The 22784-nt window shown below is 50.3% G+C and overlaps 9 protein-coding genes across 9 annotated transcripts; 6 read left to right on the forward strand and 3 right to left on the reverse strand.

Moving 5' to 3' along the window:
• Nucleotides 1–57: 57 nt before the first annotated feature.
• CCOS01_01956 (uncharacterized protein) lies at nucleotides 58–1029 on the reverse strand (the record flags this gene model as incomplete). Its single annotated transcript, XM_060450148.1, has 1 exon — nucleotides 58–1029. The coding sequence occupies one exon, from the start codon at nucleotides 1027–1029 to the stop codon at nucleotides 58–60; it is 972 nt and encodes a 323-aa protein (XP_060318798.1).
• Nucleotides 1030–1594: 565 nt separating this feature from the next.
• On the forward strand, nucleotides 1595–2416 carry CCOS01_01957 (HpcH/HpaI aldolase; the record flags this gene model as incomplete). The annotated part of the gene is made up of 1 exon (XM_060450149.1): nucleotides 1595–2416. The coding sequence occupies one exon, from the start codon at nucleotides 1595–1597 to the stop codon at nucleotides 2414–2416; it is 822 nt and encodes a 273-aa protein (XP_060318799.1).
• Nucleotides 2417–2864: 448 nt separating this feature from the next.
• CCOS01_01958 (uncharacterized protein) lies at nucleotides 2865–5071 on the forward strand (the record flags this gene model as incomplete). Its single annotated transcript, XM_060450150.1, has 6 exons — nucleotides 2865–2990; nucleotides 3047–3159; nucleotides 3214–4119; nucleotides 4179–4239; nucleotides 4303–4935; nucleotides 4997–5071. The coding sequence occupies 6 exons, from the start codon at nucleotides 2865–2867 to the stop codon at nucleotides 5069–5071; spliced, it is 1914 nt and encodes a 637-aa protein (XP_060318800.1).
• Nucleotides 5072–5834: 763 nt separating this feature from the next.
• CCOS01_01959 (major facilitator superfamily transporter) lies at nucleotides 5835–7237 on the forward strand (the record flags this gene model as incomplete). The annotated part of the gene is made up of 4 exons (XM_060450151.1): nucleotides 5835–6046; nucleotides 6123–6592; nucleotides 6645–6910; nucleotides 6977–7237. The coding sequence occupies 4 exons, from the start codon at nucleotides 5835–5837 to the stop codon at nucleotides 7235–7237; spliced, it is 1209 nt and encodes a 402-aa protein (XP_060318801.1).
• A 3802-nt stretch (nucleotides 7238–11039) lies between these two features.
• CCOS01_01960 (uncharacterized protein) lies at nucleotides 11040–12901 on the forward strand (the record flags this gene model as incomplete). Its single annotated transcript, XM_060450152.1, has 3 exons — nucleotides 11040–11559; nucleotides 11621–12642; nucleotides 12695–12901. 3 exons carry the CDS (start codon nucleotides 11040–11042, stop codon nucleotides 12899–12901), a joined length of 1749 nt encoding a protein of 582 aa, XP_060318802.1.
• Nucleotides 12902–13375: 474 nt separating this feature from the next.
• Nucleotides 13376–14566, reverse strand: CCOS01_01961 (uncharacterized protein; the record flags this gene model as incomplete). The annotated part of the gene is made up of 2 exons (XM_060450153.1): nucleotides 13376–14191; nucleotides 14375–14566. 2 exons carry the CDS (start codon nucleotides 14564–14566, stop codon nucleotides 13376–13378), a joined length of 1008 nt encoding a protein of 335 aa, XP_060318803.1.
• A 1091-nt stretch (nucleotides 14567–15657) lies between these two features.
• Nucleotides 15658–18818, forward strand: CCOS01_01962 (uncharacterized protein; the record flags this gene model as incomplete). Its single annotated transcript, XM_060450154.1, has 2 exons — nucleotides 15658–16073; nucleotides 16124–18818. 2 exons carry the CDS (start codon nucleotides 15658–15660, stop codon nucleotides 18816–18818), a joined length of 3111 nt encoding a protein of 1036 aa, XP_060318804.1.
• A 1468-nt stretch (nucleotides 18819–20286) lies between these two features.
• Nucleotides 20287–20556, forward strand: CCOS01_01963 (uncharacterized protein; the record flags this gene model as incomplete). The annotated part of the gene is made up of 2 exons (XM_060450155.1): nucleotides 20287–20355; nucleotides 20425–20556. The coding sequence occupies 2 exons, from the start codon at nucleotides 20287–20289 to the stop codon at nucleotides 20554–20556; spliced, it is 201 nt and encodes a 66-aa protein (XP_060318805.1).
• A 474-nt stretch (nucleotides 20557–21030) lies between these two features.
• Nucleotides 21031–22459, reverse strand: CCOS01_01964 (aspartate aminotransferase; the record flags this gene model as incomplete). The annotated part of the gene is made up of 4 exons (XM_060450156.1): nucleotides 21031–21101; nucleotides 21160–21662; nucleotides 21726–22210; nucleotides 22283–22459. 4 exons carry the CDS (start codon nucleotides 22457–22459, stop codon nucleotides 21031–21033), a joined length of 1236 nt encoding a protein of 411 aa, XP_060318806.1.
• Between the last annotated feature and the right edge of the window lie 325 nt (nucleotides 22460–22784).

A 22784-nucleotide genomic window follows, 5' to 3' on the forward strand; every position in this document is an offset into this window, starting at 1 on the left:
ATCTCAAGTCCAGTAGGAATGAAAGAACCTCAAGTTTGATTCAGCGCTGCTTCCCATCTACGCCCTACTCCTCGCGTATTCAAACAGCTTAGTAGCTGCTGCCATGCCCGTTTGGACTTGAGTCTCTCTAGTCGCTGCCCCAATGTGCGGCGTACTAACCGCACCAACGTCCCACAACGATCCGTATTTCTCCCTGCTAGGGGGTTCCTCCTCGTGACAGTCTAGACCAGCGCCCCAGATGAGGCCTTCTGACAAGGCTTGCTCCAATTCACACTCGTTTATGATGCCTCCTCGAGCTGTGTTAATGACTATGGCTGTTCTCTTCATGATTTTGAACTGCTTGTACCCCATGAGATCTCTAGTGGTGGATGTCAACGGCATATGGACCGTCACCACGTCGGAAACTGATAACAGATCCGAAACCGTCTGGGCTCGGCGATGAGGAATATCAGACCAGGCCTCATTAGGCAAATAAGGGTCGTAAGCCACAACGTCAGCTTCGAACGCTCCGCGGAAAATCTGGGCAACAGCCTTTCCAATGTTGCCCATGCCGAGTACGCCAATCGTCTTTCGGTGCAAAATGATACCCGAGCACTTCTCCTTGGGTACAAGAATACCAGAAGTTTGTTTCCGTGTAATGCTTCCAACTTGTCTTGCTACGGCTGTCGTCAAAGCCAGAACAAGTTCGGCCACAGCTCGCGCATTGACGCCGGGTGTGTTGAAGATTTTGATGCCACGTCTAGAGCAGGCCTCAGCATCGATCTTGTCAATTCCGACACCCTGCTTCCCTATTGCAAGGAGATGCGGGCAAGCAGCGATATCCTCAGCTGTGAGACGCGAGTTCCGCACAAGAAGAAAACGAGCGTTTTCCTTCCAGTTGGCATGTTCGGACTGTCCAGGTAGGATTGCGTTGAAATTTTGTTTGCAGAAGTCGATGATCTCAGGCTGAAATGAATCCAAGACATACACGGTTGGCTTAGTACCGAGAAGAACGCTTTCAGATTGATCAGATACGAGCCCTGGAGTCATATTGACAGATTTATTGATCGTAGTGAGAAACAACAGTCGGCGGTGATTGAAGATGAGTTTGTGACGTTCTCGATTCGTGATCTTGGAGCATCGTCTGAAGTTCGTTGTATATGGAAATGTATGAACATTTGGAGGACTGCGATTTGATTCATAAAATACACAACAGGATATCGGAGTCAATGACCACACGGTGGCAACGAAGATCAGTCACCATACATGCCCTGTACACCCATCCGGAGGTGGTCCGAAGGTATCGGACGGCCCCCGGTGCCTCCATATGTCGGCTGCAATCTTATGGAGGAACAACACTATAGACACTTGCCATACGACCGGCCAAGAGTTTCGGTAATGATTGTATTTGAACATGGGATCGGAGGGCCGAAAAGCTTGCGGAAGCGCCGAAGAGGTTATGGAAATCCTCGGCATGGCTCCGGGCATCCGTCCACGAACAAGAACTGGAAAGCCATATAACAATACCTTTGTCACATGTGCTCCAAGAATTCTTTCACACTGCAAATCAATCAATCATAGTCCTCAACACTCAACATTCCCACTCCCAACCGAAATGGCCGTTTCTATTCCCCACTCATTCAAGGAGAAACTCCTCCGCGATGAGGTTGCATCGACTCTGAGCGTCAAACTAGTCAAGTCGGTAGAACTTCCCATGATGGCTAAGACAGCAGGATTCGACGGGATCCTCGTCGATATGGAGCATTCCTCATTCGATCTCGAGACGACCTCTCAACTGTGCATTGCCGCGCTGTACGCCGGGATCTCGCCAATAGTACGAGCGCCCAGCAAGGACCCCTTTTTTGTCTCAAGGATCCTAGACGGTGGTGCCCTTGGTGTTATTGTGCCGCATATTCGCAGTGTGCAAGACGCACGAGACGTTGTTGCGGCTGCCAAGTTCCAACCTATCGGCACACGATCATCAACCAACGGACTGCCTCATTATCAGTTCCGTACGATTCCTGCCAAGGTCTCCAATCCCATCACAAATGACGCTACTTTGGTTATACCAATGATCGAGACTCTTGAGGCACTAGAGCTAGTCGACGAGATTGCAGCAGTTGAAGGAGTGGACTCTCTACTTATCGGTACCAACGATCTGACGGCTGAGATGGGTATCCCTGGCGACTACGAAAACCCTAGGCTCACGGAAGCCTATGAGCGGACGATCGCTGCCTGCAATAAGCACGGAAAGTGGGTTGGCGTGGGAGGTCTTCACTCACGTATGGATCTTGTGGAAAAGTTTTGTCAAATGGGTGCGCGCTGGGTCATGGCTGCAACGGATGGCCCCTTGCTTATTGCCGGTGCCGCGAAGAGAGCGGCGGAGATGTCTAGCCTCAGTATCAGGGCAACTGCCCATACAAATGGCAAATCATAGATCCCATCACAACCAGTATCTCTCTTGCGAGAGGAAATACTGCCGTCTGGCAAACATAAAATATACGTGGAATTGAGGGTAGATCTCCTGCTTGTCACGTTGTATCTTGAAACCCTGACCGTCACTTATTGATGCTTCGAATCTGGCAATAACTGATCAGATCGCATGGTAGCCTCTTTATTAACCCTGGTGACTCTAACTGTGGTCCATCTCTATGAGATGTGGGGGTGGCCCAATCAGATCCTCCACAGTCTTCCCCACGGAGGCTTGGGGGTCAAACCCCGCAACGTCGGCAAACAGTCGGAGGTGCGAGACTCTGAGCCTGCAGCTTCCACCTCACATATAATGCCAACTCGACGACGGCCATTTGTTCCCAACCGCCCACCTCCACTACCTGGCTCATCGCGGACTGTGAACCATTTAATATGAAAGAATAGTGAGTGGGGCTATGAGTTCGACTTCGTCTGCATGTGCGCAGGAGGCTCCGAACTTAAGGGGAACACCTGAGTCGCCCTTAACATCCACGGAAACTCGCCCACAAGCTTGCGAAAGATGTTGGAAGAGGAAACAAAAAGTTAGAATCCCGATGTTCAGATTCCATACAAATCAGTATTAGCTGACAGTCATCAGTGCGACCGACGTCTGCCGGCATGCACCTCGTGCAGTGGGCTAGGGGCCGAGTGTATCCCACGGAACCAAGATTTCAACACAGTATCTGAGCTGTCTCACACTTCAGTCATTGGGTAATAGTATAGCCTAGTCTTCTGCCCAATGATATGCTTGCTGATGAATCTAAGTTACGTGTCGTCATTGAAAAGACGGATCGCCAATCTGGAAGAACAATCGCTCCATCGAAAACGGTCGCGTACGCACAGCGGTCGCGCTGAATCATGTCATGGCTCTTCTCCAATGGATGACAGTCTTACGATACCTCGAGATGCTATCTCGATAACCTCAAGCCGTGCGCTCGACACTGTCAACATCAATAGACATGGCACCGAAGATTCTTCTGTGAGAGCCACAATGGGGGCGATCGGCTTCTTATCACGAAATGCAATGGCCGAGCCCCGAGATAATTCCGATGATCTACCCAGGAAGTTTTCCTTAGCAGAGGTGATCTCCGGGGCCTTGGCTATTGATGGACGCGACCCATCCGCAGCTATGCCGGCACCTCAAACTCCTGATATGAACAGTCGCCTCAGTTCAGAGAGCCAGGATCTAACGCTTGAGCATGTCCGGAAATTCCTGGAATGGCCAATCATTATGCCATACATCGACAAGGACATTTATCTCCGGCAATGTGAGGATGTTATGGCATGTAGAACTGACTGCCATGCTGCACAGAGCCCTCCGCCATTACATGTTTTCAATCTTCACATGGCTTGCGCTATTGGAATTTCGCTCTCTCCGACTTCTACTCACCTTTCATTTCTTAACGCAAGCCTTCACTCTGCCGCCCTCGGCGAACTTCCTTCCATCTTGCGCACCGAATCGACCCTTGAGCACATACACTGCATGATCATGCTTACTATCTACTCTCTTTATAACTCCTCCGGTGGCTCTGCCTGGCATTTATTAGGTCTGGCTATGAAAACATGTATCTCGCTCGATCTGCACCGAGAGCCAGACGTGAACTCGAGCATTGGGCTACCTGAAGCTGACAGACGGCGATGGTTGTTTTGGGCCGTGTACTCCTTTGACCGGTATGCCATAATTGTGTCCGTGATCAACTTAGAATCTCCAATACTGAACTCTGCCCTAGCATGCTCAGCCTTGTCATGGACCGCCCTTTGAGCATCCAGGATGATTACATTTCGGTACAAGTAAGTTGAAGGCACCACGTAGGCATTTAGTCCGTCGATCCAAGGTTGACATAAATGCTTCAGCTCCCAGCGGAAGACGATGGCCTATCCATTACAACGGAGACGCCGCATCAAATATCGCAAATCATTCGCTATCTTGTACTCTACTCTCAACTGGTTTCAAGTATCCGGTCAGGAAGACGAGAGGACATTCTACTTACCTACAGTAATATCGTTCATTGGAGAGATCTACCTCCCAACGTTGATCGTCAATCGCCTTCTGCTCCGCATCTTCTGTATCTTTTTGAACAGCTATCTTGTCGGGCATTGATTCATCTTGCATCTTTGACGCCTCAAACAATCGTGCGAAATGAATTTTGGCTAGGAAACAACCAAGATCTTGAGACTGATACCATTAACACATCATATCAGTTTATCAACCGATCTTACGATCTGTTTATTAAGGGAAGTTTTGTTTGCAGCTTCATTGATGCATATGACATCTTTCAAGCTGCGGTCGCTTTTGCATGCCTGACCCGTCGAAGAAGTCAAAATGACTTTGCCGCGCGTCGACTCGCCGAAGTGACAGAAGTCATTAGCAAAGCCTCGACGCTTGTGACGATCGCCGCATCACGATTTCCTGCACTTGCAGCATTTCAACAGGTCTTACTTAGCCTTTCCACCAGAAGTATGGAAACTGATGAAACAACATCTAATGTGAGACGGTTTCGATGTTTTTCGATTCTCTGCAAATGTGGCTTGGCTAACCTTTTCAAAGACCGTCTCGTGGAACCATTTCCCAGATATTATTCCACGTCGATCTCAACGACTCATTCGATTTGCCTTCACGTAGAGGATTACAGGTGGCTACATGAGTAGTGTGTTAAGGCTTACTTAAGCAGAGGAAGGGTGGGGGGGGGCGCAACACTGTGGGTTATACTTCTCGGAAGTATCCCTAAACCTCGTCTACTGCTGCTCCGCTAAGTCTGCATAGATGTTTGTAGTAAATCATGTATAACTATGGACAGAGTCGGATACAGCGGGATAACACATGAGCGTAGTGAACTGCACAATGATTTACTTCGTTACGCGTGATAAATACTAATTGACAAGTCAGTTCAGCCGGAGTGCCTGATCAGTAGTATGTGGTGGATAATTGTAAGAAACAGCTACGGAAGTACGCCTCAGCCTAGAAGTCAGCGCGGCGATTCCCGTCAGTGAAGTAAAATAGTTGAGCAATCGCTATCACTAGTCTAGGCACAATTCCTATTTCGAAGAACTTGGCCGGTTGCAAGATCTGATGCCGACCGGACCCAGTCCGGGAAAGGTCGTCAATCATCGGACACGCTCCGGTAGTGGCAGAGACTGGACTAACCCCAGACAGCCCGCAACACATCCACAATCGATTCGCGGGGAAACTGGGCTCCAATGCGGGGAATTTGAACGCTTGTTTGGCTATGAAATTGTTGTCGCAAAATGCTGTTTCTCAATTGAGCAATACCCCAAGGCCATTCTGTCGCAAGAGTACAAAAGATGTGGAATCTTCTCGTCAGATACCATTTCTGAATTCTTCTTATCGCGCGCTATTCTTCTGGATCAGACAGTCTCCAACTACCATGGCAACTCCTCCTCGCTCTAAAAGCGGCTCAGTCGATGTCAAAGTCGGGGTTGAGTGGGAAGAAAACGCTCCTACCCGCGACCCTCTACTGGAGCCATACGACCTCATAAGAGACAAAAGCCCGGAGGAGCTCAAAGCACTCGATAGAGCTGTTCGCAAACGTCTCGATTGGAAGTTTCTCCCAATGGTGTGTGCCATGCTTATGATGAAGTGAGTCTCGAACTCCCCCACTTGGTTCTCTTATGTCAATGATGTACCCCTTCAGTTGTTGACTCCCTATGTTCAGTTATCTAGACCGCATCAACGTCTCGAACGCACGACTCGCCGGCATGCAAGATGACTTGCACATGTCAGATACGATGTGGTCTGCCGGTATCTCGCTTTTCTATGTGGGATACATCATTTCACAGGTTCCCGCAAATGTCATCATCGCGAAGGGAAAGCCACGAATCTTGCTTCCGTGCTGTATGCTTGGGTGGTCCATTACCACTTTATGTATGCCTGCTGTCACTGCCGGTTGGGGCTTTCTCCTGTGTCGCTTTGTAGTAGGCCTGACTGAAGGTCCTTTCGTGCCAGCGGTGTCTTTGTTGACGTCGTCTTGGTACACGAAGCATGAGTCTCCGCTCCGCATGGGTATTTGGCACGCCGGAAACACAATATCGCAGGCTATTTCTGGCCTTCTGGCTGCTGGAGTCCTCCGCAATATGAATGGCATAGCCGGACTATCAGCATGGCAGTGGTTTTTGCTTCTCGAGGGTCAGTTTTATGGATATATGGCGAGACTCTCCTTTCACTAACACAGCTGTAGGTATCGTCAGCATCATTATTGGTCTGGCAAGCTTTTGGTTCATTCCCAACTTTCCCGAGTCGACTGGCACCTATTTCCTGACTGCCGAAGAGTCGCAAATGGCTCAGTACCGGCAAACTGTGTCGGCCGGCGGTCACACTGAAGACGATGAGGGCGACTACTGGGGTGGAGTTTGGATGGCACTCAAAGACCCATTCACATACCTTTTCTCTGCTATTCATTTCTGCCTTATAATCGCGCAGTCTTACAAAGACTTCTTTCCATCGGTCAGTCAAAACCACGTCAGCTCCCACCACAGGTCGAACTTCATTACTTACGTCAGACTTCTCTAGATCCTCGCCACTCTCGGATTCGGCGCTACCGAGACGTACCTCATTCAAGCCCCACCTCCGATTATTGCTTTTCTCGTAACTTTGGCAGTTTCCTGGTCGTCCGGTCGAATGCTTGAACATGGCTACCACATTATCGTGCCGATGCTGTTTACACTGGCTGGGTGCGTTGTGATGATCACAACACTCAACGTTGGTGCCAGATATTTCTCGATGATTTTGCTGGTCACCGGACCATTCCTCGGCCTCAATGTACGTTCATAGGATTTCTTTCTTTCTTGAAGAATCTCCATTATTGACTGGAACAGCTGCAAATTTCTTGGGAGACAACTGTCGTACCTCGACCACGGACGAAAAGAGCCGCTCTCATTGCAATTGCCAACAGTGTATCTTCTGTCTCTCACTGGTTTACGCCTTACTTCTTTCTGAGAAACCAGGAACCATACTATCAGACGGGAGGCGGTGCTATCATTACCGGATGTGGGTTGACAGTGATTTTCGTTCTCATCACCAAATGGTACTGTTGGAAGAAGAACAAAGATTTGGACGAGCAAGACAGGATTTCTGGAGAAACAAGTGAGTGGAGATATGCATCTTGAGTGTCTTCCCTTGCTTCAGACTGCAAGAGCATCATTGATGAGCTTGCGTTTCTGTGCAACATATCTAGCTTGGAAATCTAGCTTCAGCCTCTATCAACTTATTCGTAAATCTGTGTGATGAATGATCGAAGTAGAAAGCCTCTCTTGAAACGATCATTTAGCTTCATTGCACTATTGACCAGCCGTTTATTGAACCACTTTCGGCAAGCAACTGTTCACACAGAGAAATCTTGACTTCTTGAGGCTGGCGAGAGACTTGACGGCGAAGGGAATTGCGTAGTCTATAGCAAATCCATGAGTCGACGGCTGAACACTCAATGGCAATTGAAGGGCTGTTCATATTTCTGGTCTATAATTTCGCTCTGAAACTCGGCGTCGAGAAGGATCAAAGCCTCTGATAGCCAAGTATTTCGTCCTGCGAAAAGAGACTAGCCGTGGCTGCCAGGAAGGAGATGGGAGCTATGTTCAGGATTGATTACAAGCGTCGAAATCGAACGCCGTTAATGGGGTGCATGGAGGAACCAGATCCTGGAATTTACACCCTACTTCTTTCGACCCGGGCATATACCCAATAGTAGAACAACGACTGCAGCGTGGAACCCGCCCAGCCGATGAACGGATGCAGTTGGCTTGAAGATATGCGGATCCTTTGATTTGGGGGAATGTCTATGTCTCTGAAGTTCAAATCACTACATGCCTTGGTAACTTCGGAATGGACGAAAGTGAAGCTGTTTGCGGGAAGCTACTTCTCTTGAGGTAGTTCAGGTGGCTCTTCCGATAACAATACCAAGTCTCACAACTACGACCATGAGCCGCCTTTTCGATCGATTACTTACTTGGTGAGGCGGCTAGGCAGAAGGCAGGCCATGTTTAAGAAGTCAAAGCAACGATAGTTGTGACAACTTGAACAGGCTTCATTGACATCATAAGCTTGCCAGACTAATACTGATATTAAGGGAACAGACTGGCAGCTATCCCTCAGTATTATGTACGAATACAGTGTCCCTCTAGCAGTCCTTGACTTGCAGAATGCTTGCATAGCGCCGGCTTTACTTCTGGGCCTACCTGTAGTGCCACACATCTTAGCCCATTCTCCTCGGGCTAACAACGGCGGCAAGCTCGACAAGGTGCGCCAAGATCGGCAGGACTAGCACTCTAGTCTGACTCGTGAAGCCACAACGGCGACCGATCAACAACATCATTGTCAGTATACGATTGGCGTCATGAAAAATCTCGCAGTCCGGCGGAAAATGATAAGATAGCAATTCCTTATCTTTGACAAAGGAAAGTCCATACCGCCGGTAACGCACATGCATAGATGAAGTGTAACGATCGAACGGCTGAACCGGCCTGATGGTCAAAGTTATCTTTCGGACTTACGGAACACCCTTGCAGGGGTCAAAGGCCAATGAGACATGATTGGAACGATCCACAGGTTGCTGATGTGACCCGGCCATGCTTGCTCCATTCCATTTCGCGGGGGTTCGAATGGTCTGTGAGGGGAAAAGATGGGATTTTCTGTGGGTTGCATGAATGCCGGGCGAACTCGGGCAGACTTTTAAAGAACAACAGTGAACCAACTCCAGAGAGGAAGTCTAATTAAGTAAAGGCCGATGAGCAGCAAAATATAAATGGTGATTTGAATCGACGAGATGGCAGTTGGTTCGACAACTTTAATGAACCATCGGAGTTTAGAGAACTTCTAGAATGTGTCATGGTCGCTCAGATTGGAACCCTTGTCTTGAGCGCTACAATCAAGTTTTTCAGGCATTGTTTCCTTGATATTTGCAATCTTGCCAATTTTTCTTTTGCCCCCCACATGAAGCCTAGGAGAGCCCTGTCGCAACGCTAAAAAGGGATGAACGAATTTTCGTGACAATCTGTAACAGGACGAGTGTCGTATCGGCCTTGCTAAGCCGGTCTACGAGCTAGAAGGCCGAATTTTGGACTAGCACCAGTCGGAAGCCGTTTCTCTTCCTCTTCGCCTGCCTTAGTGCGCTGCTCGCCGACTTGGCATCGCGCGATCGGTGCGGCGGCTGCGGCCTGGCAGACTCCCCTGCCGCCTCACGGAGCGCCAAGCCGGCCAGATATTTCTTGTCATCAGCCAAGAATGCGGCTTCCCACCCGGACCGGGACCTGTAGCTGGCGGGAGCTAGGAACAAGCCACCAAGCGGTCAGGCACGACGATGGCGATCTGCTCGTCCCGAAGGAGAAATGTTCCCAGCACGTGGTGATGTGTCAGACCACGTTCTCTGTAAAGTAATAGATACAGCAAGGCCGGGGGGATGCTAGGTCTTGTCCATGGGTATTTGGGAAAAGATTATTAACACAGGAATAACCAGAGAGAGAAGAAACATGCGTCGTTAACGGGCGGCTATCATCGCCGAGCACCACCGAAAACTTCTTGCTCGCAAGCGACACGAGTCTGACTGTCCATGTGCCGCTTCTAGATTTTTCCCCCTAGGGTTGACGTCAGCCCACATCTCCAAGGTCCCAGAAAACCTTCCCCAATCCAATCCCCAGAGTGAGAAATTTTAACATGTTGGTGACTCTGGAGTCTGCTTTCTCCGCGCGGAGACTCCGTACGTTTCCGTCGTCGTCACGAGAACGAACGGTGCGGGCTTCGGATTGTCACCGAGTAGATCCAGAACGCAGTACCGGGAGAATTTTCGGTCAAACCACCCATCCTTCGGGCGGGTCTCGCACAAACGCTATCCTGCGCGGATGTGGAGTCGCGAGTCAGATGGGAAGAAGAACGGTCGTCGCGGCCTGATCTCCGCGAGTCCTTTGGCCTGCTTTTTTGCCTGCCAGAAATGGGGGCCAGAACAGACAACTGGGACCCCGGGCTCCGCGTCGCCCCATGGTCACGCTCTGCAGATTGTGTATGAGGAAAGTCTGGAGCCCCAAGGGCAATAGAGCCCAGCGCCCGCAACAGCTGCCCTCCACCCTCCCTCCGGCCTCTCCCCCAGCCTGCTTAATGTTCTCCAAGTGCGTGTTCCGTGTTCCTGGGGTCTCTCCACTGGAGAAGAGGCCTGAAGTGCGGACAAGAGGTCGCTCCTACTTCGGCCGTTTCTCTCCAGGTCTCCACACTAACACCAGACAAAAATTTCGGATGACGATGTTGGTGTCGAGGTTAGACAGATGGTCACGTCGAGAGTCGGGCGAGGAATCCACAATCCATCAATGCCGTCTTCGGGTTGGCTGCCTTGGAATATTGGCCGCTCTTATTGTTGATCTACTAGTGTGTCGCCGTGAGTAGTGGTAAGAAGTGTGAAGGGTGATTAAAAGCCCGGCTCGTCCCAGTCTCTGTTGTTAGTTGTCTTTCCTTGGCAGGTGTCTTTTTCCCTCCGGACCATCAGAGCCGCATTTCTTAGCATCAGCCTTAATCAGATCTACTATTACCCTTTTGGGCCAATCTCTGTTTAGACGAGGTCTTGGCTCGCGGCAGCGCGGAAACCCCCAACAACATGCACGGAGTCAATCTTGCCCCGAAGATTTCGGGCAAACACAACCCGGACAGTCAAAATGAGGCTCACGTCGAGAACCTCGCCAACGCCCTTCCTGGTGTAAACGAAAAGGATGCTGCCGCCATCGCTGCGGCTGGTGGTTGGGAGGTCGATGCCTTTATCGACAGCATGGAGCGGGAGTTGGAGGCTGCTGGTGGTTTGAAGAAGGGCTTTTTCCAACTGGAGTTCACCAACACCAAGTACTTCACCTGGCTCATTGTAGCCTTCGCCTCAATGGGTGGCCTTCTCTCCGGTCTCGATCAGTCTCTCATCTCTGGTGCCAACCTCTTCCTCCCCGGTGACCTTGGTCTCACGACCCGCCAAAACTCTCTCGTCAACTCTGCCATGCCTCTCGGTGCCGTCGGTGGTGCCATCATCCTTAGTCCCTCGAACGAATACCTCGGCCGAAAGATGTCCATCATCATTTCTTGCGTCCTTTACACTATTGGTGGCGCACTTTGCGCCGGCGCACAGAACTTTGGTGAGTCAATTGACATACCATTCCACTTCTGCCTGCCGGGCCTGGCTAACTTATCCTAAAGGCATGATCGTTTCTGCCCGTGTTATCCTTGGCATGGGTGTCGGTCTCGAGGGTGGTACCGTCCCTGTCTACGTCGCCGAGACCGCTGAACGCCGCATCCGTGGTAACGTCGTCTCCCTATACCAGCTCAACATCGCTCTCGGTGAAGTTCTTGGCTACGCCGTCGCCGCCATCTTCATCCACGTGCCCGGCAACTGGCGCTGGATTCTCGGATCATCCCTTCTCTTCTCCACCATCATGTTTGCCGGCATGCTCTTCCTGCCTGAGTCCCCTCGTTACCTGATGCACAAGGGCAAGACGCTCGAAGCCTACAAGGTGTGGAAGCGTATCCGTGGCACTTCTACTCCTGAGGCCAGAGAAGAGTTCTTCGTCATGAAGGTCTCCGTCGTCGATGAGAAGCAGCAGGTTTCCGAGGGTGCCAAGAACAAGCGCTTCCCCTGGATGGATTTCATCACCGTCCCCCGCGCCCGCCGTGCTTTGGTCTACGCCAACATCATGATTCTTCTTGGCCAGCTTACTGGTGTCAACGCCATCATGTACTACATGTCCATCCTCATGCAGCAGATTGGTTTCAACGACGAGAAGGCTACCTACATGTCCCTTGTCGGTGGTGGCTCTCTGCTCATCGGTACCATCCCCGCCTGCTTCTACATGGAGAAGTTCGGTCGTCGCTTCTGGGCCAACACTATGCTTCCCGGTTTCTTCGTGGGATTGGTGATCATTGGCGCCAGCTATCAGATTCCTACTGATACCAATACCACCGGTGCCGTTGCCTGCTACCTCATCGGTTTGGCCCTGTACATGGGCTTCTTTGGCTGCTACGCTTGTCTCACTTGGGTTGTTCCTTCTGAGGTCTACCCCACCTACCTCCGATCCTACGGCATGACCACCTCGTCTGGTCTCCTTTTCCTGTCTTCCTTCATTGTCACCTACAACTTCTCTGCCATGCAAGAGGCAATGACCCGTACTGGTCTCACTCTCGGCTTCTATGGAGGCATTGCCATCTTGGGATGGTTCTACCAGGTAAATTTTTTCATTTCCATGTGATATCATAACGCAGACTAACAATCCATAGATGATCTTCATGCCCGAGACCAAGGACAAGACACTCGAGGATATTGATCGTCTTTTCGAGAAGCCGACCAGCGAGATCGTCGCCATGAACATGAGAAACAATGCCCAAGCTTTCGGCAACTTCTTCATGGGTCGCTGGGGCAGCAAGGCGCAACAGCCCACTCGCGAACTCGAGGTTGAGGAGAAGGGCAAGGATATTGCCGCCTAAACTCTTACAATGTATTTTATGTATAATGAATTGGCTGCGGCCGAGATAGATACCCTGATACTTTATAATCCAAGTTTCGAGACCTTGACCGACAGTGCCATTACTTCTTCTGAGAGTGCAGATACCGACCCAACATTGCCTCAGGCTCCTCAACTGGACTACACGTAATTCTGCCTATCCGCCAGGCCGAGTCCGGACCCGACGTCGCTCCACTACTATGCAGGTCGGGTCTGCGACCCTGTAATTCATTGTGTGATGCCGGAGCTTGTTGTTAGCCAAATTTCATTTCGAGCAATGTTTCACCATATGTTTAGACAAGTAGTGCGTTATCAATACACGTCTCATGGCGTTGATATTATGCATTTTGAGATGGTAGAGCTAGTTCAAACACAAGTACTAATCCCTATGTCTCTTCCCCTTCAACCTGAGTTGTCCGAGTAAGAGCCTCAGAGCAAGAATCAAAAATCGCGTGTTTCAGACGAAGGGCTTCCATTGTTCCTCGCACCACTCCCAGAACTTGGTCGTATAACCAAGGCCCCCTTCCGCCTCCGGCTTCAAGGCCTTCACGATATCCTTCCTCGGAATATCTTCGTCGGTGCGAATGCGGCCCCAGGGGATAACGTACGCGCCATTATTATCAAGCGAGATATCGGGGGATAGGCCTGCGTACAGCTCAGTGTACGCACCAAATTTTGTTTCGTACAGGAAGGGAGTGATAAAGAGCATTGAAAACGCCGGGACCCCGTCATAGGCGCCAGCTTTCAAGTTACCAGGGTTCTGAACGACGCTGACAATATTGTCAGAACCATAACGAGAGGCCATCTCGCGGCCGAGAAGCCAGTTACCAAACTTGGAGACGGCATAGTTCAGCGCACGATCAGGCGTACCCTCTACGAGATGGTCAAAGTCTATGCCATTGTCGCCAGTCGACAGTTCCGCCATGAAACTCGCAGTCCAAACAACACGCACCGAGCTTTTTGGAGCGTCTCCCGCGGCTGCTCGGAGTCGGGGAAGGAGGAGGTGGGTAAACAGTTGCGCAGCAATGCAGTGCATGCCAACCATTGGCTCGAATCCTTGCTTCGTTTTGGCGCCTTCTTCAATTCTATAAGCGCCTGAACCAGCATTGTTCCAGAGAACATGGAGCTTTGGCTCTTGTTGCGCAAAGATGGCGGCGGCTGCTTTGACGCTGTCCAGATCGTTCAGATCAAAGGGAAGGAAGACTATGGTACCGGGGGTTTCGGGTGCTGGTGTGGCGGTTGTGATGGTCTCTATCGCTTTCTCGGCACGTTCCTATATCAGTGGTAGGTCTGGTCAGTCTTCGAACGGTTACAAAACTCATACATCCGCCTTAATCGCAAAATAATAGTTGAAGACACTCGAGGTAAGATGGCACGCAGGTCTCACGGAAGTTGGCAATTATCCGAAGCTCAGAGATCTATCATATTGCCATTATGATCAGAGTATGAGACTCACCTTGGATCGCGATGCCATGTATATTCTAGCCCCAGTTGCATATAGAATCTTGACAAGCTCAAACCCGATACCGTGGTTGGCGCCTGTGACGATGAACACTTTCCCTTTCTGAGATGGGACGTGTTGCTCGATGTCGGTTGGCTGTGGAGGAAACCACTGAGAGAGCAGATTGCGCATTCCGGCAAGAGACATGATCGCTGATTTTCGCTATATCAGTCTGATATCTCACAGCTCAACAATGTTCCAGTTGTACACAGCGGATATGAAGTTGTGATAGTCGAATATCGTCCTACTGCTCTGGAAACCCCACTGACAAGAACGAGGGACCAGCTTGTATTTATGCAATCGAGGTCCGAAAGCCCGCTCCTCGGCTGACGGCTTGAAACAGGCTAGGTGACAAAAGTACTTTCATGATGGCTACGTTGGTGTTACCAAGCTGAGTGGCCGATTTCTCTTTATTGCGCAAGCGATACGGCTCTGAGGCACAGCAGGCGGAGGACACCCACTCTCTGTCAGACGGAATCTCACAAATTAAGGTGCTTATCACTGCACCTCCCGGCCACTTGAGTTGTCATGCTTACCAGCCAACAATCCATTTCTTCTCATTATTGGACAGTTTTACGAATGACTAATAATATTAAAGGGGACTTTGACGATCACCCCTGTAAGCCCGCCAGGGTTTGGGCGGACATTTGACCAGAAAGTTGACGTTTCCCACCACTGTGTTTGCTGTCAGACTTTTCTCAGCGCTAAGATCTTACTATGGTCCAGTGAATGGAGAATCGTCAACTGAAACGGCGCAAAGGGAAGTTTCGCTCCTTCGCACTTCGTCTCTGTCATGGCTCCAAGTCCTCCTATGACCAAGTACTCTTTGTACTTAAGGTAATCGCATCATTCACATGTACGGACCTCAATCTGCGCTCTATGATGCCAAGCCCCGTGAGCGCCAAATACGGCTTGCAGTTTGGCCAGTTTCGCGTTATCAATCGGCCGTGAGGCAAAAGATTATCACCCCCACACGTGGGTAAGGTGAGTTTGCTACGCCTCTGTCCTGCAGGGAAGGGGCCATGAAAATACTACCTTAATATGTGTTCCTACGTACGTGCCTCCCAGTCGCTCTCTGGACGAGCCCAATTTCTTATCAGTCATGACATTCAGGCAAGATTTTCTTCTTGACCTTTCTCACTTGACCCCGCACATGATGTCGTGTCAAGAATTCTACTAGGCAACATCTTCTTCACCACACATCTAACCACGAACGTGTTCTACCTCACGTCGCTGTCATGGATGCCATCATAACCCTCGATACCGTAGGCCTTATTGTGAATGCAACAAGATGCATTTCGGTGATCATCTCGGCGTCCCAATTTACTGAGAGCCGAAGTCGCAACAATGAAAATGTCGACTTGGGCACTGTCACAAGGTTGAAACTCGCTCTATCAGAGAAACAGATGCTCTCGGGGAGTGATTCCAGGCTTTTGGACACTTCACTTCCGCTACAGGATATGTATTCCTCTCGAGATGCTTGCATCACGCTTTTGGAGAACATGGAGTTCAACTTACGACGGGCTTCCAAGAGTACAACAGCCGAGCCAGACACGCGGGACTCCCTATTGCCTCGGCGGGATAACGCGTACTACGAGCGTGAAATTGATCGCCTCAACACAACGGTGACGCGCCAAGTCACTGGTCTACTCAAGTACGTAGTGCGAAGACCACATCATGATACTATCTGACTTCGTATCATAGCTCTCGTCTATCCCAATTAAGCCAATCCTTGAAAGTACTGGAGAGTCAGGGGCGGTATGCTCGACCAGAACAGGAATCCCAGGTTGACGTTATGTCGAGTGACCTGGAAGATCTGAGATCGCAAATGAATAGGCAGCTCACGGATTCACATGCAAGCTACTCGGAGGCCGAGGTCAAACAGTTGAAGGTCTTGCTCACGAGACTGACCAAGTCAGAAGATGCTTTACTCGCCGACACGATTGTATCGAGTCTGAATTACACCAGTCGACCTGCTCGCCTTGATTCTATCCCGAAAGCTCATCAGGATACATTCCAGTGGGCATTTGACTCTCGATTGTCAGATTGGTTTGTCTCCGGAGGTGGAACCTTTTGGGTCTCAGGCAAGCCCGGATCTGGCAAGTCCACTTTCATGAAGTTCATTGCCAACCATCCTCGGACGAGAGAATTACTGGAACACTGGGCAGGCTCATCTAGCTCACTGGCTGTTGCGTCACATTGCTTTTGGATCGCGGGTACTCCGATCCAGAAATCATGGCAGGGGCTTCTCCAGTCTCTACTCTACGACTTGCTACATGGACACCCAGACGTTGTATCCATCGCCTCCCCACATCGATGGGCGGCAGCCAAGGCTGGAAGATGGCAGACCGCTGCTGAACCCTGGTCTGTGTTCGAGCTGGCTGCTGCGTTGCGATCCTTATCAACAGCTGATCACGTCCCTCTGAAGATATGCTTCTTCATTGACGGGCTTGATGAGTACGACAGCAATCATGCTGAACTCTGCCAAGTTCTTCTTGACATGGCTAAGTCTCCGCATATCAAGATGTGTTTGTCCAGCCGTCGGTGGTCCGTCTTTGAGAGGAGCTTTGGCGAAGAGGACCAAGAAGGCCTTGATATTCATGAGCTGACAAAGGACGATATTCGAAAGTTCGTGTATGATCAGCTGAGGTCTGATCCCCGCTGGAGTCTCGACATGTCTGCAAACGCTTCCTTGAAGCAGGCTGAGCTCGTCGATCGAATCGTGGCTCAGGCTGATGGTGTATTTCTCTGGGCTTTCTTTGTTACGCGATCTTTACAAGAAGGTCTTTCGAATGGCGAGAGGTTGGAAGATCTGGCGGCACGCTTCAGCCGACTACCCTCAGACTTGGATCATCTATTCCAGCATATGTTGGACAGCGTGAATCCTGCTGATCATCGCGTAATGGCGGGAATTCTTCTAGGCGCTATACATGCACTGGAGCCGCTTCATGTCGACATTTACTGGCAATTGGAAAGAGAACTAGAGGATGTCAGGTCTCCTTCTGGAGAGACGAAAGCACTCAACCCCGACCAAAATGTTTTCCTACGGAGAGAAAAGTCCAGTAACAGCATCAATGAGAAGACAAAGGGACTACTCAAGCTTGTCAACAACCGCGTCGAGTTTCTTCACAGGACCGTGAAGGACTTCGTCTCAACAAAAGACATCGGCGAGTACCTCCAGGGAAAGCTCCCGGCTGGCTATAATGGTTTCATCTCCATTGCTACTGCATATCTCGGATTCCTTAAGGCCACACGCCACGATAATTCGCTTGTCGCAGGCATTATCAGGCAGGGGCGAGGGTTGAACAGCGGTCCATTCGTTGCGCATCTGAACCAAGCCCTGCTTTACGCGTCCGAAGCGTTGAAGCAGACAGAACAACCTGGTTCCAGCCAGAGTCGGCAGGTCGAAATGCTCTTGGATGAGTACGAAGCAGCCATCGTGAACATGGCCAGGCTCGGTCAGCTGACTATTAGAGGCGTTAACTCTGGCGGGTACGATCCGAGAATCCTGTTCCGCGAAGAGCTCCTCCGACATGATCTGGCACCTTACTTGGCAAAGAAGACTCGACAGATGCCGGATTTCTTCGATGTCTTCGATGAGTCGCCCTTGTACGCAGCCCTTATGCCCATGTCTCGCAGCAGTGGCGAAAGTGCTGCGCCTGCAATGGAAGTTCTTGAGATCATACTTCGCCGTGGAGAGGATCCAAACTCAAATCCGAGAGAACTGGGCATTATGGGCGATCTTGATGCACCATCGCCATGGGTTGCGTTCTCTCGCAGCACCATGTCTGTCTTCAACATGCTGTCAGGGCCGTGCATGTTCCCTGCAAAACGATGGAACGACTCCCTGAAGAATGCCACCTTTAGCCGCTTGCTGTCTCACGGCGCGGACCCCAACAAGCCTCTGCTGGACCGCCCAGGAGCACGCACCGTCTTCTCACACTTCTTGGATATTTCCTTGTCCAAGTTCCTGGACGAAGAATGTTTCGAAGACTATCCAAGAACTCTAGATGCATTTCTGCGAGCAGGCGCTAGTCTGGGTGTGCCCGAGCTGATCAGGCAGGTTGGGTCAACTGTAGAAGCTGCCTTTGGGAACTTAGCGAGAAGACACCCAGAAGAGTCGATTCTAGCGTCATTTTGCAACGAGCTGAAGGGCCTCACGGCAAGATTGGCAGCTGACCCGCCGAGAGCTACGTTTACCATGTCAGTATTGGAGAAGCTCATACAGCACTGCCGCGGCCGAGAAGAAGACCTGAGCGAGCTGAAGTCGGCTATACTCCAGGGCTGCCCCGCGCATGTCAGTGAACCCCTAGCCCAGATGATCGCTTCTGAGATAACTCGTCATCCCGGACGAGGATCTGAGCTGGAAAGATTTCCAAAACGACTGAGGCGATCATAATATGCTGAAACTGTGAGCAAGTAGCTCGAGCCGAGACAGCGAGTGGGAATTTTTTGTGTCTCATCTGTGTCGCGTGATCGAGGTTTGGAGAGTCCGTTTTCCTGCTCTGTGGAATTAGTCTTTACTTACAATAGTTTGATCGCGCTGTTGATCTTAATTTGTGGCACCTCCAACTTCTTGACCAATGCAAGCTGTAGACGAGATGTCTTTGAAAATGCATGTTGATTTCTCTTGTTTAATCACGAGTTCACTGATTACCGTCACTACTGAAACTTGCTGTTGCTTCAGTGCCACCTATCCTGTGTAAAACCATGACATGTCTTTACTCAGTCTCGTCGCCTCCATAATAGCCAAAGTTCAAGCCATCAAAGCCTGAGCTACAGAGAGGGCCTGCTTCTCTGCTCAGGGAACACTGTATGTAGACTGGTCTCCTGTCTGGCACGCAGAGCTATAGGTACCCCCGACCGACCCTATTTGCCCTGCATTCTTCCAATAATTTTCCACCCACATTGCGACCGTCACATCTATACAGATTCTGGGGGACAACAACGTGTTTCGAAAGTTGGTCTCAACTTGTGGGGAGGCCCCTATTACCACCGCCTGGGACTGCCCAGCTTTGCATTCCCCGCACAAGTCGCAAAGATCCTGGATCTATGCCTCCTTGGGACGCTCAGTCGGCGACCACACGCTATAAGCATCCTGGTTCAACGAGTCGCACCTCTGAAACTGCAATAGTAGTTCGGCTATACCGAGCAAATCTCAGCTGTCAAGTCCTCGCACAGGTGCCAATGCCAGGGCCCGGCCGCTGTCATCTAAAGTCCAAGAAGCTCGACAATCGAAGCTGAGAGACAGGGACTACCCGAGTGTGGAATTTTATTGCGAGTTCCATTCTCGTGCTAAGTGAGTTTTTTAGAGCCATGTTAACGTCTGTGAACGCACAATTGGTTGTTCCTCCCACTGTGATCACTTCCCATCAGGCCAGTCTCACTGCGGCCTTGAGGCGTTTGACGCGTGACCCGTGCATTGCCAAACTCCGCAATTGCCTCAATTGCCCTACAAGAACAAAACTGAAAGATGAGTTCATTAGCAGAGAGCTAAGATAAGCCGCATGGCATCGGTCATGGATCAGCTGAAGTCGCAGTTCATGTTTGGTGTCAAGAGGACGTGAGCGCAATAGGTCGACATTACATCCATAGGCATATTAAGCATAATAATAAGTCCGGACACCTGCGACGTTTCGAGTCACCAACGTCGATCACACATTGGAACAGAAGGTAAGCTGAAAGCCAAGCTTGATGCTCGCCGGTGGGATTGGCTTGTATATTAGACTCGAGATTCGACACACATCATCGGTTAATCATCACTTCAGTTCGCGATCAAATCAGTACTCTCGCAGCCTTCTATTCAATTATCTGTTGCCGGTCGACTCAATTTTCAGTTCCTAATTTAACCGCCAAAACTTTTCACAATGCAGTTCAGCATCTCCTCCGTTTGCATCGCTCTTTTCACCATGAGCACCCTCGTGGCCGCAGCCCCCGTGAGTAGTATCCTAATTGCGACGAGAACCGTAAAGTCGATGTTTGTATCAAAGCTAACGCGAGCGTAGCAAAACAACGCCCGCGAGAAGTTCAAGCAAAACAGCTGCAAGAGCCAGGCGTGCAGAGATTCGGTTGATGCTGGATGCCCTCTCAACTTCATTAATTTCAGTCTCGGTGGCTGCGATGACCCTAGCTTCTAATCGGTCTCGGACGCCGGCTTTTTCGCAATGGAACAAGCCTGTGAGACAAATCCTAGGTGTCACAGCGACTTAGAGCCATGTAGTAACTGAGGCATGAAAAAGACATCTTCTCCCAACTTGATAGCCATAGACTTGACTGCCTCTCAATACTGAGTTCTTTATTCAACGTTCATGGTGACCGATGTTTGGTCTTTTCATCCTGCCTGTAATATGTCTAAAGTCTCATCAAAATTACGATCAGCTGATGAAGATAATGGCTCTGAACATAACGAGGCGGCCTGGGACACCTAGGGTTGTGACGAAGGGATTTACCCAAAAGCACTGGAATGTGCATACCGAACGCTTGATTCCAGCTTCTGCTAGGTATGTTACGGATCAAAACTAAAGTATGTGCAGTGTTACAAATTGCCAACCCAACTACAATGGTGTATAAACGCTTAAGCAGACTCAAATCAGATGGATATTCTCAAACTCTCAAACGCCAGCATCCCCTCGTACAACTTGGTCAATTGCCTCTGCAACCCTGAACACATTCTTGCTATTCACTGTTGACTAAATTAGTACGGGATTCATCAACGGGGACAATATTGAGCTCGAACTTACATCCCGATATGGACGCTCTTCCTGTTGACAAGAGGTAGATGTGGTGTTCCTCCCTCATCGTCTTGACTTGAGAAGCTGTGAGACCAGTGTAGGAGAACATGCCGATCTGATCGATGATATGTCTCCAAGAGCCAGGTGTGCCTCGCTTCGTGAGCTCGACGAACAGAAACGCTCGCATGCTCTTGACGCGAGCATTCATCTTCCTCAAGTCCTGGCGCCACTCCTTTGTGAGTTCAGGATCGTTGAGAATTGTTGATACAATGCGTGCACCCCATGCTGAGGGAGTCAAGTATTCAGAGCCGATAAATTGGAGCAGGTTAGACTTGATGGCAGGTACCGCGGCAGATTCATGAGCGAGGATGTGGAGAGCGCCAACTCGGTGGCCGTAGAGACCGAAGCTCTTAGAGAATGACTGAGCGACCAAGACTTCCATCGTTCCTCTGCCGACGAAGTGACGGACGGCCCAGGCGTCGTGGTGATCATCGCCAGATGCAAATCCTTGACTAGAGAGTGCTAGTCAGTAACGTTGAAGGCTGGAGTCGGATCAAAAGTAGGACACTACTCACTAGGCAATGTCCATGAATGGAATGATGCCGAGCTCTTCGCAAATGTCGGCAATGATGTTCCATTCCTTCTGTGTTGGGTCGCAACCCGTCGGGTTATGGGCGCAGGCTTGCAGAATAATGATGTCGCCCGGTTGTGCGTCTCGTCTAAGCGTCCTCACCATACCTTCCAGATCGAGCGACTTGGTCTTGTGATTAAAGTATGGATAGAATCGGCGTTGAGTCTTTGGTGAAGCATTCTCCCAGATTTGCTCATGGCTTGCCCAGGATGGATCTGAGATCCAGACGTTCTCAGGTCTGACTGCCTTGTCTAAGAACAAGGCTCCCATGTGAATGGCCCCGGACCCAGCAATGGTCTGTACGGTGGTCAAGCGACTCTTGACAGCCTCAAGGACATCTCCAAGGAGGAGTTTTCTAGCAGCTTCGATGAATGTTGGAAGTCCGGCAACGGGTAGATAATCGTGGTTGTCTTGGATCTGGGCTTGGGCCTATACGTCGAGTAGATTGGGGTTAGCATGAGGCTCAACAGCAACGTTTGATCGTTTTGGGTGATGCGCCACCTTTTTGACGGACGGTAATGTCCAAGGCTGTGCATCGTCGTCCCTGTAGACGCCAAGACCGAGGTTGACCTTATCAGGCGTGGGGTCTGCTGCAACTGACTGCATGACAACGAATGCTTCATCATAAGGAGCCTCAATCAGGCTGGAAAAGTGCGACTGCACAGCTAAGGAACCCATTGTTGCAGTAAAGTGTGATTGATCTTGATCGAAAAGTTTACAGAAAATAATAATTATTGCTGTTCAGAAAGGGTGGAATATCATCGTTCTTATGTTTGCCTCCAATGCTGAGGTCCGAACGCCGAAAGTGCGTGAACAAGGCCTGTTGGGCGAGCAAACAATTGTCATTTTTGGCCCCGACCGCCGAACGTGACTGCCGGCCCCAGGGATGTGACAGAAACAAATATTGATGACATCTGTTGGTCGAGATTCAGGGCGATTGGGTTCACGATGCAAGGATTGGGCCACACCGCCTGCCTGACTTCCTTTTGCCTGGCAAGGGGGG

This window comes from Colletotrichum costaricense (genome assembly GCF_030867565.1).
Source record: "Colletotrichum costaricense strain IMI 309622 chromosome Unknown Scaffold_2.1, whole genome shotgun sequence".
Classification (NCBI taxonomy): domain Eukaryota; kingdom Fungi; phylum Ascomycota; class Sordariomycetes; order Glomerellales; family Glomerellaceae; genus Colletotrichum; species Colletotrichum costaricense.